At 35.4% G+C, this 15,885-nt stretch overlaps 4 protein-coding genes across 5 annotated transcripts; 2 read left to right on the plus strand and 2 right to left on the minus strand.

Moving 5' to 3' along the window:
- Positions 1 to 3,021: 3,021 nt before the first annotated feature.
- Positions 3,022 to 10,643, plus strand: LOC107468989 (uncharacterized). The gene is made up of 6 exons (XM_016088367.3): positions 3,022 to 3,302; positions 4,726 to 4,793; positions 4,885 to 5,629; positions 6,002 to 8,683; positions 9,473 to 9,527; positions 10,046 to 10,643. The coding sequence occupies exons 1-6, from the start codon at positions 3,155 to 3,157 to the stop codon at positions 10,182 to 10,184; spliced, it is 3,837 nt and encodes a 1,278-aa protein (XP_015943853.1). The 5' UTR covers positions 3,022 to 3,154; the 3' UTR covers positions 10,185 to 10,643.
- Positions 3,316 to 4,625, plus strand: LOC127742484 (uncharacterized). The gene has a single exon (XM_052255091.1). It carries the CDS (start codon positions 3,817 to 3,819, stop codon positions 4,390 to 4,392), a length of 576 nt encoding a protein of 191 aa, XP_052111051.1. The 5' UTR covers positions 3,316 to 3,816; the 3' UTR covers positions 4,393 to 4,625.
- Positions 10,644 to 10,939: 296 nt separating the features above from the next.
- LOC107468991 (photosystem II core complex proteins psbY, chloroplastic) lies at positions 10,940 to 11,615 on the minus strand. The gene has a single exon (XM_016088369.3). The coding sequence runs from the start codon at positions 11,525 to 11,527 to the stop codon at positions 11,045 to 11,047; it is 483 nt and encodes a 160-aa protein (XP_015943855.1). The 5' UTR covers positions 11,528 to 11,615; the 3' UTR covers positions 10,940 to 11,044.
- A 700-nt stretch (positions 11,616 to 12,315) lies between these two features.
- Positions 12,316 to 15,879, minus strand: LOC107469013 (pentatricopeptide repeat-containing protein At1g62350). 2 transcript variants are annotated; one of them, XM_016088404.3, is made up of 2 exons: positions 15,441 to 15,879; positions 12,316 to 13,019 (listed from the first exon to the last, which is right to left on the minus strand). In XM_016088404.3, the coding sequence occupies exons 1-2, from the start codon at positions 15,711 to 15,713 to the stop codon at positions 12,612 to 12,614; spliced, it is 681 nt and encodes a 226-aa protein (XP_015943890.1). In that variant the 5' UTR covers positions 15,714 to 15,879; the 3' UTR covers positions 12,316 to 12,611. The 2 variants fall into 2 exon arrangements, with proteins under 2 accessions (XP_015943890.1, XP_015943889.1); XM_016088403.3 differs by having other exon boundaries at positions 15,423 to 15,879.
- Between the last annotated feature and the right edge of the window lie 6 nt (positions 15,880 to 15,885).

Raw genomic sequence — 15,885 nt, forward strand, 5'->3', positions numbered from 1 at the left:
AGAACAATAGAAAAACTACTTCAATGTAGACTGAAAGAGTAGAAAATCCTCTCTTCCTCTCTCTAAAACACGGCAATTTATCTCTCTTTTTGTCTAATGTTTTCATCAAATTTTGCTAAATGATTCTCTTAAATAAAATGTTGAAGTTTGGCTTGATTTAATATGGTAAAAGGCTATGAAAAAACAGAGAAGAATGAGCTGAAAAATATGAAAGAAGGGGCATGATTCCTAGGAAGCATAGTCAGACTCATAATGACATATTTATCCACAGTTAATTACTCGGGATTAAAAACACTGTATAGAAGGGTAAATAGCAGAGATAATCTTGGCCATATGAGTGAGAGAGAGGAGCATGTTTCTTGAGAAACAAGCAAGAAAATTTGGGATCTCTAGAAAGTATTTGCAGAATACTAGTCAAAAATTCGCTTCCGATTAACTTTTACCGTGTGATAAAATAATGAGCGGCTGAGATTTATTCCTTTATAAAATCAAGAATGAATAACTAATAATAATCTTGGAACACAATTACCAAGATAGAAATTGCTTTTATCATTGATTCATAGATTTTTTGTTGATAACTTTTTTTCAACGTGTGCAAAAATATCATTAAAAGTGAATTTCGGCTCAAAGAGTCTTTAGTGAGGAATAATGGACCAATGGAGAGTGAATATTTATTTCTACTAGTCAAATTTGACTTAAAGGAAGTAATTACTCTCATAAAGTCAAATTTAACCTGTTAATTACTATTTTTTAATTTATTTTCATTTTTTCCACCATTGGGACTGCCTTGCTAGTTCTTGATGGGCTGTGGTCACGAGTTTTGCGGAATAAATTACAAAATATCCAGAAAAATCAGTTTACCAAAAATCGAGTCCTTACATTATAATCTCCTTAAAAAAAATTGATCCTCAAAATATAGTACCTGTGAACAATTGTGGAAAAATTGTCCTCATAATAGTCTCTAACTTCAATGCGTACTCTTCGACTCAGTCTTGTCCCCAAGCAACTTTCACTAACTCTTAGTTGTTTGACACTCCAATCGACTATCTTGATGGGTGGTATTCGAAATGTCAAGTTATTCCGTATCTGTATTGTCTCAGGCTCTAGGTTATGACTCTCATCATGATTATATTTTCTAAACTGAAAGATGTGAAATACATCATGAAAATTGGATAGATAAGAAAGAAGAGCTATTTGTTAAGCTACCAAACCTACTCTCTTAAGAATCTGAAAATGACCTATATACCTAGGCTCAACTTCTTGGTCTTAAGACTACGACCTACTCCAGTGGTTAGTGTAATCTTAAGAAAAATATGGTCACTCTCACTAAACTCTAAAGGTTTTCTTATCCTATCGACATAGTTTTTCTGCCGGCTTTGGACCATTAGAATCTTTTCGCAAATAATTTTAATCTATTCCGTCGTTTCCTAAACTAATTCCGGTCCCAAAATATTAGATTCTTCTTCTTCGCACCAACATAGCGAAAATTGACATTTGCGCTCGTAAGGTACTTCATACAATGCCATCCTGATATTTGCATGAAACCTATTGTTGTAAGAAAACTCTACAAGCGGCAAATATCTATCCCAACTTCTCTTTTGTCCAATGCACAAGTCCTCGTCATATTTTTTAGGGTCTAAATAGTTATTTCTGACTGGCCGTTATTATGTGGGGTTGATAAGCTGTGCTCATGTGTATAGGTGGGTTCCTAATGGCTTTTAAAGTGAATCTCGGGTCTCTGTTAGACATAATGTTGGATGGTATGCCGTGTAACCTGACTATTTTTCAAATATAGAGCTGTGCGAGTTTTTCCAGAGAATAGTCCATTCGAATCAGTAGAAAGTGGGCAGACCTAGTTAATCTATCCATTATTTATAAGTTGTGCTCATTGTATTATAAAGTTCATTATTTATATTCCTAAACTTTTAATATATTGGCACTAAATAAACTTAGAAAATATTTTGAAGTTAAGAAATTTGTTTTTGACATAATTGCTAATTGTGGTAGCACAAATAACTTTAACTACTAACCTATTTTGTGCAACAATACAATTTTTTAAAAAATATGAATAGAATACTTGAATTTGCTAAGATATTTCTTGTTTAAGTATTGCAAAGTATTAGAAGCTGCAAATTAAAATTTTGTAAATAATCTACGTTGACCTTGCAATTAAGCATAACTTACAAATTTGACTTTAAAAATGATTTGATTCGCATTATATGTAAGTTTTAAAGTGTTGCCTTTATAAAAATTTACACAAATATTTTCAATTATTTATGTGAAAAATTTTATGTTAAATGAAAGTTTTCGTATCTTTTCAAACAACACTGGCTAATTTTTTTCTTCATCATTAAAGAATAATTATGAAATATAATGTCTACAAATTGATAAAAAAATTTATAAATTAAAATTAAAATAATTATATATAAATAATTTGAAAGAATTGTTTTAAAGTTATTTAAAAATTTTCAAAAATTGTTTTAGAAATTTTTAAACTATTTAGACATTATTTTATACTTTATTTTGAGAATTAATTTGTCTAAATTGAATATGTATATATTTAATAGTTATGTGTGAGTTAGTATTCTGTGTCTCATGTCTCACAAAAATAAATATTAGAAAATATTTTACTTATTTTAAAATTTGAGAAACTAAAATCTTATTTTAAAAATCTTAGGACTGATAGGTAATTACACTAAATTTTTATGATTCTGGTTGTTTTTATTTTTTTCGACTCGAGCCAATTATAAATAGAATAAAATCTAAAATAGCCTTTGATAATTATTTTAAAAGACAACGAGATTTTTAACAAAAAAAATTTAACCTAGTTTCTGACAATTATCTCAAAAGAATAACGAGACTTCTGTGCCCAAAAAATTTAAGTTGTTTTTTTATTTTGTACGGGGACTAATCAATCCAAAAATATATCACGAACCAAATTAGATATTTTTTTGAGACCTTGTTATCCTTTCGAAGTAATTGCAGGGCCGCTGGAGTATTCTCTCTTGTAAATACTTGAGAGAAGGAGGAAGGAAAATACAAAAACCCTCCGTATTATTCTTACCTCACATGCCGGCATAGCAGGGTTTCTGCGTGCGCTCCCTTCCATTGCTTCCCCTTCACCACTAAACCAGCTCCGCCGAGCCACTCAATAATGGACCCTTCGATTCGTGACTCGGAGTCCAAACCTAAACCCCTCTCTGAAAACAAAGACGACGCCAACGTCGTCTTCATCGACACCAACCTCGACACTCACTTGGCCGTCCTCGTTTCCGATCACGATACGGTCTCCGACCTCAAAGGTCTTCCTTTCACACTTTTACTTTCTCTTTCTTCATTCTTCGGAGTTTATTATTTTTCAAATGCAGACTTTTTTCCTTCTCCAGTACAGTGCTCTGAATGTTTATGACTTTGTGCAGCTGTTACGACGTTCTGCATTAGCACTCTCAATGTTTGAGAAAATAGATAGCTTCGTTTTCTAGGTTGTGTCCCCAAAGATGCTTGCTTTGTCTTTTTGTTTTTGTGTGTAGGAAACGAACTAAAATGTGTGTCTAGAAGTTTGGAACTGCAAAAACAAGAATAATCAGCCGTCTCGTTCATTGTTTTCATCTTCAAATACAAAAATAATAAAAAAAGAATGGTTAAGCCCGGTTTAGTAGTTTTTTTTTATCGAAAAATGCTTGCAGCCCTAATTGTATATATTTAGAGTAGAACTGTTCCTATAAGTACAATGCATGTTTTGGTTTTAGTGTTCCTTGGATTAAGCACATTGAGTAGTTTTGTGAAATTCTGTATCGCTCAATTTTGAGAGTTGTCATGGCGTGCTGCATGAGGTGTTCCAAAAGGATGAAGATATGCTGTGGTGTCACTGCTGCTATTGTGATTTTGTTGGTGGTGATCCTGGTGATCTTGATCTTCACTGTCTTCAAGCAGAAGGACCCTACCGTCACCTTGCAGTCGGTTAAGGTTAAAGAGGCGAGTTTGGTTGTTTTCCCGGTTGAGGTAATAAACGTGTCCTTGGGCATATTGCTCACGGTTGAGAACCCCAACTATGGAAGCTTTAGTTACCACAACAGCACGGCTTATCTTAATTATCGTGGGAAGCTTTTGGCTACTGCCCCATTGCATGAGGACACACTTCCAGCTCGTGGATCTCTGAACATCAGCACTACTTTGAATTTCTATGCAGATGACATAATGAAGGTTCTGGATTTAGTGGCTGATCTTGTTAAAGGTGTTATAAATTTTACTTCAACAACCACCTTGGAAGGGCGTGTCAAGGTGCTGAACCTCTTCAAGAAGAAAGCCACTAGTTCCTCCTTTTGTGATATCTCTGTATTCGTACATGACAAGAGTGTTAATTCTACTTGTGAAATAGATGTCAAACTTTGACTAATATTGCGTCGAGGGAGACAGCTCAAGTATTGTATTGTTCAAGTCGTTAGTGTCTAAGCAACCCTTAGTTTCTATCCCTCTTGCAGTGGATTTGATATTGTCTGTGTGACTTTTCCTTCTAAGATTGCTTTTGAAACCTCAAGTGCATAAAGGCAGGCTTCTCTAGTATATACTTCATAATCATTGTTATATTTAAAATCTCCTAGCATTTATAACTCGCTATTGTCTTCTCCGCTATACTTTTCTAATCCTTGCTTAAATATGCACATAATTATTTCAGAGTTCTGACATTCTGTGTACATGGCATATGTATGAATTTTTTATATACAGAGCGAATTTTGTCAGAACATGCATCATGCTTTCCCAAACTTGGGCAGATACAGATTCATGCAATGAAGGTATATCGTAGTAGATCCTGTTGACTCTCTTTTGCTAGTCAAGGTATGGTTGTATTCCTATTGATTATAACATTATTTTGCTAATTTGCAGGTAAAGCGCAAAGGGTACTTTTATCACCTATCTGATTCCATGTTTGTAAAAAGTGCCTTCTATGGTTTCAACAAGAGCTGGTTTCTTTGTGTGGATGCTTCTCCATTAGGCGAGCGTGGTCAAAATGATTGTTCTGGTTCTCGTAGCCAGAAGATACTTCTTGGCAATTCAGATAATGCCTTGACTGGTTTGATCAATGATGAGAAAGAAGAACATGATTTTGTGAATCCATCTGATAAAGCTGTTAAGGATGATAACGTTGTATGCGAAGATGAAATGTCAAAATCTGTGTCTAGTGCAAAGGAAAAACAGAAGAGTACAAGGAAAGAAGATGATACTCTGGAATATGATGCTTCTATTTTTAGGCCAGGCAATGATACTCTTCAAAGGGAGATTGAGGTTATGGCAGACCCTTCATTAAATGCAACTAAAGAAGTAATCATTGAAAGTGAAGTTCTAAAGGAGCATCAGCACAATGAATTCAATAATAATAACGCGACAATTGGCATTGGTACTGAGTCAATGAAAGAGGCTTCTGAACCTGTACGTGCTACAAATAAGCAGAAGAAAAGTAAAAGATCTTTGATTCATGATGCTGATGTTATGCAGAAGAAAGGGAAGAAGAGATCATCAAATTCTCATGAGACACATTTGACTTCATTCAGGAAAGATGCAGAAGCATATCCTTCCAACATTCAAGGGGGTGTTGAAGAGGAAGTTTATGAAAATGGTATAGTCTCTAAAGGTAATATACTACTCAAGGAACGGTTGAAAGTAGACATTATACTTGTCTTATTGGGTGGTAAACTTGTGTCATATTAATATGAATTTGATATGTATGTTTGTAATAATTGAAAAGCTATGTTACGAGATTGGAAGGCTATGCCTTATGGAGGACTTTCCCTCATAGACGTGTTGCGAGGTTGGAAAGCTATGATTTATAGATAGATCTTTTGTTTTGTTTTGATTTTGTATAGAGGAACCCTTATCCCCAATTTGTATTATCCTTCTCATTTTATTGAATCTCTCTTTTTCTTTTAATAAAAAAGATTAATAATTGAAATAAATAAATGCTAAATCTACTGATCCTTTATTATTTTTTTTTTATCCTTGGTAGATATCAGCATGAGCAAACCTACGCTTGAAAAAATGGAGATTGGAACTGATGCATCCTTAGAAGGCATTCCATCTAAAGTAAACAACCGTACTGTTGTTGAAACAAAATTACAACCTTCTGGTGTAAAGGAGCCAAAGGAACCCAAGCAGTTGAATGAAGATAATTTGAATATTGTTCTTGACCTGTGCAATGAAAGTGAGGTTGGTTTGACTGATAGAACTGAAGGAAGAAGAGAAGTATTACAAGATGATCCTAAGCCAATGCAGTTGGAAGAGTGTACACCATCTGAACAGAATAATAACACTGAAGCAAATATCAAAGAATCAAATGTGGCTCCAAAACCTGTTGATAGGAATGAGATGGGTGAACCTGTAAAATCTGAGAAAAAGAAGAGAAGGAAGAGAAAAGATATGGATTTGGATGAGAGTGCATCTAGAAAAGAGTGCACACCATCTAAACAGAATAACACAGATGCAAACGTCAATGACTTAAATGTGACTTCAAAAGTTGTGCTTGGAATAGAAAAATCAGAGAAGAAGAAAAGAAAGACAAGAAAACATAAGGATTCAGATGTAGAAACAACAGTTGGGGAAGGTATTGGCCCTACTGATGCTTCTGATAGCAAGATTGTTATTGTAAAGTCTCTTAAATCATCTGATTGTAATCCAGCATTGGGAGATATTGGAGCAGAGGAAAACCCTTTAAATCATACAGAAGTGGGAATTATACAGCAGGCAGAGATGAAAGGCACTGTTGTTTCAGCTATTGAAAAGGATGATGCTTCTGGAGCTGATAATCCTGGTTCCTTGGAGCAAATTGAAACTATAGCCAATGCTGAACATGTGGACAAGACACGCAGAAAGAAATCAAACAAGAAGCAAAGCACTAAATCAAAGAGTTCATCAAATATGATGACAAACGATGTTAATCCAGCATCGGGAGATATTGGAGCAGAGGAAAACACTTTAAATCATACAGAAGTGGGAATTATACAGCAGGCAGAGATGAAAGGCACTGTTGTTTCAGCTACTGAAAAGGATGATGCTTCTGGAGCTGATAATCCTGGTTCCTTGGAACAAATTGAAACTATAGCCAATGCTGAACATGTGGACAAGACATGCAGAAAGAAATCAAACAAGAAGCAAAGCACTAAATCAAAAAGTTCATCAAATATTCCTACAAACGATGTTAATCCAGCATCGGGAGATATTGGAGCAGAGGAAAACCCTTTAAATCGTACAGAAGTGGGAATTATACAGCAGGCAGAGATGAAAGGCACTGTTGTTTCAGCTACTGAAAAGGATGATGCTTCTGGAGCTGATAATCCTGGTTCCTTGGAACAAATTGAAACTATAGCCAATGCTGAACATGTGGACAAGACACGCAGAAAGAAATCAAACAAGAAGCAAAGCACTAAATCAAAGAGTTCATCAAATATGCTAACAAACGATGTTAATGATAGTCAGAAGCCATCGCCATCTTCTGATATTGGAACACTTGCTAGCCCTAATGTGTCCCTGTTTCCATCAAATACTGCTGAAGGAATTGACAACCTGGCTCCTGTTGAAGCTAATGATGCTGCTAAAGATTCAACATTTTCATGTGAAGAGAAAGATGAAAAGAATTTGGAAGCATATTTGGAAGATGACAGGGTTAATGTTGAGCAACAGTCTCCATCCCAGCAAGTGCAGCACAGAAGTCACCTTGATAAGATGGTACCAAATGTGCGCAAGACAAAAAGAGACGCAAAGTTGTCTAGTCAGTCTAACAGTGATATATCCTCAATTAGAGAAAAAGGAAAGCCTCGAGCCAGTGCTCCCGGAAAAAGCATGGATTTAGCAGAGATGGAAGGCACTGTTGTTTCAGCTACTGAAAAGGATGATGCTTCTGGAGCTGATAATCCTGGTCCTTTGGAACAAATTGAAACTATTGCCAATGCTGAACATGTGGACAAGACACGCAGAAAGAAATCGAACAAGAAGCAAAGCACTAAATCAAAGAGTTCATCAAATATGCTAACAAATGATGTTAATGATAGTCAGAAGCCATCACCATCTTCTGATATTGGAACACTTGCTAGCCCTAATGTGTCCCTGTTTCCATCAAATACTGCTGAAGGAATTGACAACCTGGCTCCTGTTGAAGCTAATGATGCTGCTAAAGATTCAACATTTTCATGTGAAGAGAAAGATGAAAAGAATTTGGAAGCATCTTTGGAAGATGACAGGGTTAATGTTGAGCAACAATCTCCATCCCAGCAAGTGCAGCACAGAAGTCACCTTGATAAGATGGTACCAAATGTGCGCAAGACAAAAAGAGACGCAAAGTTGTCTAGTCAGTCTAACAGTGATCTATCCTCAATTAGAGAAAAAGGAAAGCCTCGAGCCAATGCTTCCGGAAAAAGTATGGATTCAGCAGATCATCTTCCAATATCAAGCCCAACGATGAAAGGTTCCAAGAAAGTGATTCACAAGAAAGCAGGAAAATCTTTAGTGAATAATGCCAGGGAAGTAAAGGGTAAAACAAATCAGAAGAAGAGTTTGTTATCAGGAGCAATCTTCAAAGATGATAGCAGTGACACTTCTAAAGATGCAGATAAAGTTGATATGTCTGATGCCAGCACTAAAAGTCCATCTGCAAATTCACTCTTGTCTGATTTTTCAGATGGTGATATCAGCGAAGGTCAGGAATCACAATCAAATTGTATCTGAAATATCATATTGTAATTGAGAATCTGCCTTTATGTTAGATGATACATTGCATTAAACTTTTTTTTAATGCTTGTGGATTATGAAGTTTCTGACACTGATAATTTTTTTTATCATTCTGAAGTTGAACATGTAGGAAATTGATTATTGAATTTTGTCCTACTATGTTCTTTTTAATAGCTGGAAATATCTAGGTGCTCATTTATTATGGTTGATTGTTTGCGGATGTCATCCGTGGAAGTTGAGAAGAAAAGCTTGTTTCTTCCCCTCGTATTTTGAGCATTTTTAAGTTATGTTCTCATGATTTTAATTAGTCAGTGTTTTGTGATGATTGGATGGCCACCATGGATAAATTCAATTCAGATTTTTGTAATTAGGACTTGTCCGTTTCTATTCCGAGATATTGTATGTCCAAGGTATGAAACCATTTAGCATAGTCAACTATCCTCTTTCTTATAGATTATTTTGGGGACAATATTTTTCTTTCAACTAACGAGGACACTTGAGGTAGCTGTGTTTTTATCTTATATTCACCTAGTCCTAAACATCATGTTGGTTCTAATATCTTCAAATTCCTGTCTGCTAATTGTTATATCATCTTCACCCATACTGATTGTTGCATCTGTTTTTGTGTGCGCATAAAGTTGGTGATATAGAATTAGAATAAGTGTTCTTGATGATTCTTGTGCCGATTTCACTCGCAGAGAAATAGTACTTTCCTGAAATTTGGAACTAATTATCTTTTTGAATAAAATTTGTTCAGATTCACATGGTGGGAAAAGACTGGAAAGTGGTGAACAAAATGATTTTAATGAAAGGTACGGTACTGAATTGTATTTCTGCTGCGGCTATAAGCAGCAAAGTCCCCCCCCTCCCTCTCTCTCTCTCTCTCTCTCTCTCTCTCTCTCATTATTTTCATTGTGTAGATTCTTGAATCTTGACACTCTAGTATTAAATTTGACCGACTTTAAGCCGAACTTATAGTTGACAAAGAAGATTATGGATTTATGGTTATCATATTACCAAAGCATAGCTACACTTTTGAGTATAATAATGCTGAAATCTAAGGCATTTGATTAATCAAATGATGCTGAATAATCATGAAACAAAGAATTATAAGGGGCATTTGGAAATAGCTGGCAAGATCATGCTGCTAAAAAATGGTTAGTTTGAAATTATGAACTTCCACTCTTTCACCATAATTACATCATTGCAGCAAACCGTAGGTGTTTCAGAGGCTTTGCGATGTTTTGGTTAAAGTTTCATCAGGCATATTTGTATGTTACATAATTAACATATCAGCAAATTGAGTTATGAAGCATTTTACATTGTGCAGCATGTCAACCATTAAAGGGAAGCCGATTGATCATGTTTTCAGAAGTTCGAGCAGGTATAAGAAGGCCAGAATAACTGCATCTCAGTTGGAAGAATCTGAAAGCCAACCGGAGTTTGTTCCAGATAGCCTTGCTGAGTAACATGTAATCTCAAGTTTCAGCTGAAAAGGGCAGAAGAAACACCACTTAACCACAGCACTGTGGTCCTTTTTAGTGTTCTATTTTTACTTATGGATCATGCATCTAGTTGCCTCCATTTTTTGTTGCTGCTGATACTGGGTTTAATTTAATTCCTTTTTTGCTTCTCAGCATCTTTCCAAACACAAATTGATGTTGAAGTTCTTCACTATTACCTGTGCTCTCTTTTGTCAAAAATACTTCAAATTTATTGATATATGATGCAAGATGTTTTGAGCCATTTGCAAACCATTAGGAAGTGTAATATCCCTTCTGTTTCACAAGAGTAAAATAAACTAAACAGCATTGTAATAGAAGGAACAGAAAATTTACATACTAGAAGATGAATCTAGAGTGACTAAATTAGATTCATCTGGAATAGCTCAAGATTATTTTGAAGAGTCGCGAGATCCGCCGGAGGAACTAGAAGATATTCCGGTGAAATTAGACACCACTAACAACATGCTGTCTAGAACAGTGACTGAGAAAGAGGTCAAGGAAGTAGGTCACACCAATTAGTCTAAGTAGTGTTTTTTAGAAAATTGTTTCCAAAGTTTTGATTCACATATTTGCAATATGATATAAATAAAGCGATCAGTGATAACCAAAGTGTTTTCATTAAAGATCAACTCATTATTGTTAATGTTTTAATTGCTCATATATACATTGTCTTAAGAACAAGACCCAGCACTCAAACTGGAAAGAAAAGAAAAGAAAAGTTTGATAATATGCAGCATCCATTCATCCAGTGATTACATACAAAGTTACAAGCGAGTTGATACAATAAAGAGCATTCGATGAAGCATGAACAAAAAAGGTGAGAGTCACTGAGATCTCATCCTGTTGAGTTGGTTCAAAGCAGGCTGCAAGATATTGTAAAGAACCCAAAGAATTGCAGGTGCCACAACAAACAGTAGAAGCTGACCCCTGTTGTCACTCGCAGCATCAGCAGCATTGCTAAGGATGTTGAAAAGAACCCATGCAATTGCCGGAATTATGGGCAGCAACAGTGCAAGCCCACGGTTGTCGCCGTCTGCTATGTCGGCGATTTGCTGTGCCGCGAAGGCGGCGTCGGAGGCTCCAAGGGTGGAGAAGATAGCACCAGCTATGGCAGTTCCTGCCATGGAAGTTGAAAGGTTGACGGGATTGGAGCTTTTTGTGGTGGCAAGTCCCTTTGGGAGGTTCTCAAGGGAAAGGAGGGAAAAAGCGGGCCTTGAAGAAGAAGATGTGGGCTTTGGAAACTTGGGTGAGTTTGTGTTAAGGAACTTTGCATTAACCATGGCCATTGTTGCTATTGTTACTGCCATTTGATGAGAGAACCTGAAAGCTTTCTTGCTAGATGAGAACCTCAAGTGGAAACTTCTTTGAGTGTTGAATTGTGACTAGGATTTGGAATATTAGAAGGTAAGGCTTAGTTGGAGAATTTTGGGCCAATGAGATTGTCATCTCTGGATTCTTCTCTTATCACAACAATGCTATTTCGGCTCATTTGGACCTCATGTTCCTTAGCTTCTTATCACTTCACATGCTTGCACAAAATGCAATATATCATTTCCCTCTTTTGTTATTTTTACTTTTCTTTTTTTTTTCTTTTATACATTAACAATGAATTATATCATGTATATATAATTCTTTTATAAGAAATATATATTAATTAAGTATATTATTATATTATCATTGTAATTTGAAACGACAACTTTTTTTTTTCTAATATGTAATAATTACTATTAAAGAATATTTTGTAAAATATAATTTAATTTATATAAACTAATATGAAGTCAACCGTAGCTTAAGGTAGAATTCACCAAAAATTTATAAATGGACTAAAGAGTAGTTTGTTTTATTCTTATAGAAAAATGTAAGTTGAATAAAATAGAGAAGCCACCAAGAGGGAATTTGCTTAAAATATCTTTATACTCATAGTGCATGAAACTAATCCAAGTTCAAAAGTTTACACTTTGGTCCAATTGTGATTCCAGCAATTTGAAAACATTGGCCGTGGTGAGACTCTGAGGTTAGTGGATAATCTAACCAAATAGTAAAATCAAGATAAAAACGAGCAGTCTAAACAATATTGTCACAAAAGAAATAAAAATAATAAAATTTCATAAATCTTGTGTGTATTCATTGAATAACTCGCCACCATCTTTTGACCTATGCTTATGAAGTAATGTATGATCCACATCCGTTCCTAGTTAAGCTGAGATGTACAATGATTTAATGGGGAAAGTCTGGGTTTCTAAAGGAAAGAACAAAAATAATTTCCTATTACTAACATCACATAGGCTTCAAAAATCGTTGTCTCTATTTTCACGTTATTATCATAGGATAATGTACAACATGCCAGAGAATCTAGGTAACTAAGTTTAAACTAAATAAATAAACAAATTCTTATCTATATCCTGGTCCTGATTGATCTTCAAACAAGTCCTCTGGGGGGTCATAGATGATCATATCTGGGAAAATCTCCAAGAAGTCATCTTTTACTTTCTCTCTCAATTCTGGATAAGGAAGAAGCCCTTTTAATATCACGCGAAACGGCAGTGAAAGAGGGGGCTCAGGGGATTGTCTCATTTTTTCATATATGTCCATTGCCTCAGACAGCAATCCGCTATCTAGAAAAGCTCTAATGATGTCTCCGAATGTATGCTGATCAAAGAGGACATGCTCGCTTTCCAAATCTTGCCATACCCTCTTTGCTTCTTCCACCCTTTTGTTTCTTGCCAGCATCATAAGCATGTCCCTGTAAAAGAACATGTCTGGCCGGTACCATATTTCTTTGCGCACTATATCATACAACTGAGAAATGAATGATTTGTCAGAAAAAGCATACAGATATAATAAAGGACAAAACTCTTTCAATATGAGCAACCATTAGCCGTTGCCGATCAAAAGATCAGAATAAATACCGTAACTAAATCTAAATCATCAGTTCATCACCATGTATTCAGTAATTAAAATGAGTATTAAAAGGTAAATAAATTGCTCTCATAGTTTCACTGAGGCTAAACAGGCAATATTTAAGAGCATGAAACAAATTTCAATACAACCAAATATATTGCCCGAATGACTTAAAGAAATTAGTATACGGAAGAAGCTGAACAATCAATTTCCAAAATTAAATTTCAAAATAAATAAACTTCCAGTTCATCTTGTAGCAATGAACTTGCCATAGCATCAAACTTAGGCTTAGTTTGGTAACTTTTCAAAAGTAGCTTATAAAAGCTAGCTTTTAAAAGATAGCTTTTTAAAAGTTGTAACATTTATATTTGATAAAATAAATTAAAAATGGCTTTCAATAAGCACAAGCAACAACAATTGCGTTTGGTAAAATAGCTTTTAAAATTTAAAATTACTATCATAGACATAGATATGGGAAAACTATAACAAGTTATTGAAAGAAAAAACTCTCCATAAGAATACACAAAGAAAACAAGAAAAAAGAAACAGCAAACACCATAACTGCCCTAAAACCCTCCTACGAAAACCTCCTTCAATAAAACAACTGCAATAAAAAATAAGCAGAGAAAACAATCCTTTTCCCCTTGAAAAAGCTTGTTCTCTTACTACTACTACTACTAAATAATTAATAATAATAATAAACTTAATTATACCTTCTAAATGAAGAGGTGAATGTTGACCACTTAAACCCACTAGCATTTCTAAAAGGCCTAACAGAAATTACTGCCTCATTCAAATACTAGCAAGCCAGAATTTGCATTTTCAGAACCAACATCAATTAAGTTTCCACCAAACGCAAACTATCATTACACTCTATGAGCTTCCATCAAACTCAAGAAACTATTACTGCACTCTTTCTTTTTTTTCTCAAAATTATTACTGCTCTATTTGAGTATTTGTTGGTAAAGGAAAGATAACATTTTACAGGCATGATCAAACAATGTTATAGAGCCAAATCCATTGCAAAAACATCATTGCTGCAGAACTGAAATATAAGAGCATACTTTCATACTGAATATTTTTTTAATAAAAGAAGAGCATCATTAAGATTTTAGACTGAAAGAAAAATAATACAAAAAGATAGAAGGATAAGAAATCCTCCTTACAAGAGCAAGAAAAACAAAAAAGAAATAAAAGAAAAAGTCAATTCTAAAGTGTCACTTCCCAATCACTCACCAGATATGAGAGGGAAAGTCTAATAATGAGCTTTACACCAAATAGAGGCTAAGCATCTAATCCTTTCCCAAAAAACTTGCTTGTCTGAAAAATCTACCATTGAAGTTGCATGAATTACACTCAAACCAATTAGGGCAGACAATAACGTATACTATACCATTATGTTCTGACACTATTGAAATCTTAAATAAATCATTCTTTACACATTAAACCAAAAAAAATGGGGCTCGGGAATCAAAACTACGCTAAGACCACCTCAGCACATCCCATATAAGTCAGTATGACAACAAATTACAACTTATTCCCTTTCTTTGTTGACAAAGAAGATTTCCTTATGATTCTACCACTTCTCTCCGACAAATTGCACCAAATCACTACGAATACTGAAGACACCTATATTAGAATATATAATCATTAATGTGCCTCTATGTAACAACTTAAGTTTCTGCGATAAATGGTTCTGGGTATCAAAGATTCTATTGAACAATAGGTCTATAGCTTGATCTTTGTTATTCCAAAAATGGACCTATGCTAGTTCATGCTTTAATCCCAAAATGGAATCTTGTGTGAGAGACATATTAGATATATAACCATTCATAAGCCTCTATCTAACCGCATAAACTTTTAGGATAAGTGGTTCTATGACAACCCAAAGGGCATTGCATTCTTTATCCCTCCATCTTCCCTAATTCTCTAAAACGAAATATCATCACATTTAATAATATCATACGCCCACACTTATCCAAGGAGAATTCAAAAATTCCTAAACAAAACTAACCATCCGTAGCAATGGCAATACAACTAAATGAAGAACTGGAAACAGTCTCAAACTCTCACTAACTACCTTAAGTTTCAAAGTCTCCATAACCTGCATACTGAATCGAATTTCCCTCTCAATTGTAAGCTAAAAGACCAAAGAAACTGTACCAACGTGGTTTTAGGTGAGCAAAATCGCAAACTTTCGTCATATTCAGGAGGAAAATCAAATCAAGTTCTAACCTAATAACCGTACGAGTAACGAAGTTGCATCATATAAAAATAAATAAAAAAAGAAGAAGAAGAAACCTTCATGGAGAGGAAGACCTGGTCCTGTCTCTGGAACTCGGCGAGGACGGCGACAAGGTCGGACTTGAGAAGGCGAGAGACGTGCGACGCGACGAAGCGGTCGAGGCGGAGCGGATCGGAGCGAAGGCGCTTGAGTTCTTTAGCGGCGATGAGGGCTTCTTTGCCCATCTCTTTCTTGCGCCTCCATATGGACAGGCTTGGTTTGGACGCCGAACCGGAAACGAACTGGCGAGGGTGTAAGGCGGTTCGGGTGGCCAAAGAAGCAGCTCTTCGTACTGCACGACGCAGCATAATGATGATACGAGCACTGCTGCTTTGATGGTTGATTGTTTTCTCTTTTGCTGCACCTGGTGAGGGGTTTTGATTTTTCTTTTCCTTTTCCTTTTCCTTTTCAAGTGAGGAAAATTCAGCAGCTTTGGGAGGGTTTTTGTTTTCTCGGGATTTTGAAGTTGGGGTGGGCAAG

This window comes from Arachis duranensis, chromosome 10, assembly GCF_000817695.3.
Source record: "Arachis duranensis cultivar V14167 chromosome 10, aradu.V14167.gnm2.J7QH, whole genome shotgun sequence".
Lineage (NCBI taxonomy): Eukaryota > Viridiplantae > Streptophyta > Magnoliopsida > Fabales > Fabaceae > Arachis > Arachis duranensis.

Bases quoted from the DNA above. Each gene is read 5' to 3' on its own strand.
- LOC107468989 (XM_016088367.3), top strand. From the start codon at position 3,155: ATGGACCCTTCGATTCGTGACTCGGAGTCCAAACCTAAACCCCTCTCT. The intron at 3,303-4,725 runs GTCTTCCTTTCA...TTTTATATACAG, and splicing joins TACGGTCTCCGACCTCAAAG to AGCGAATTTTGTCAGAACAT. The intron at 9,528-10,045 runs GTACGGTACTGA...TACATTGTGCAG, and splicing joins CAAAATGATTTTAATGAAAG to CATGTCAACCATTAAAGGGA.
- LOC127742484 (XM_052255091.1), top strand. From the start codon at position 3,817: ATGGCGTGCTGCATGAGGTGTTCCAAAAGGATGAAGATATGCTGTGGT.
- LOC107468991 (XM_016088369.3), bottom strand. From the start codon at position 11,527: ATGGCAGTAACAATAGCAACAATGGCCATGGTTAATGCAAAGTTCCTT.
- LOC107469013 (XM_016088403.3), bottom strand. From the start codon at position 15,713: ATGCTGCGTCGTGCAGTACGAAGAGCTGCTTCTTTGGCCACCCGAACC. The intron at 13,020-15,422 runs GTTTCTTCTTCT...TTCATTTCTCAG, and splicing joins AGGTCTTCCTCTCCATGAAG to TTGTATGATATAGTGCGCAA.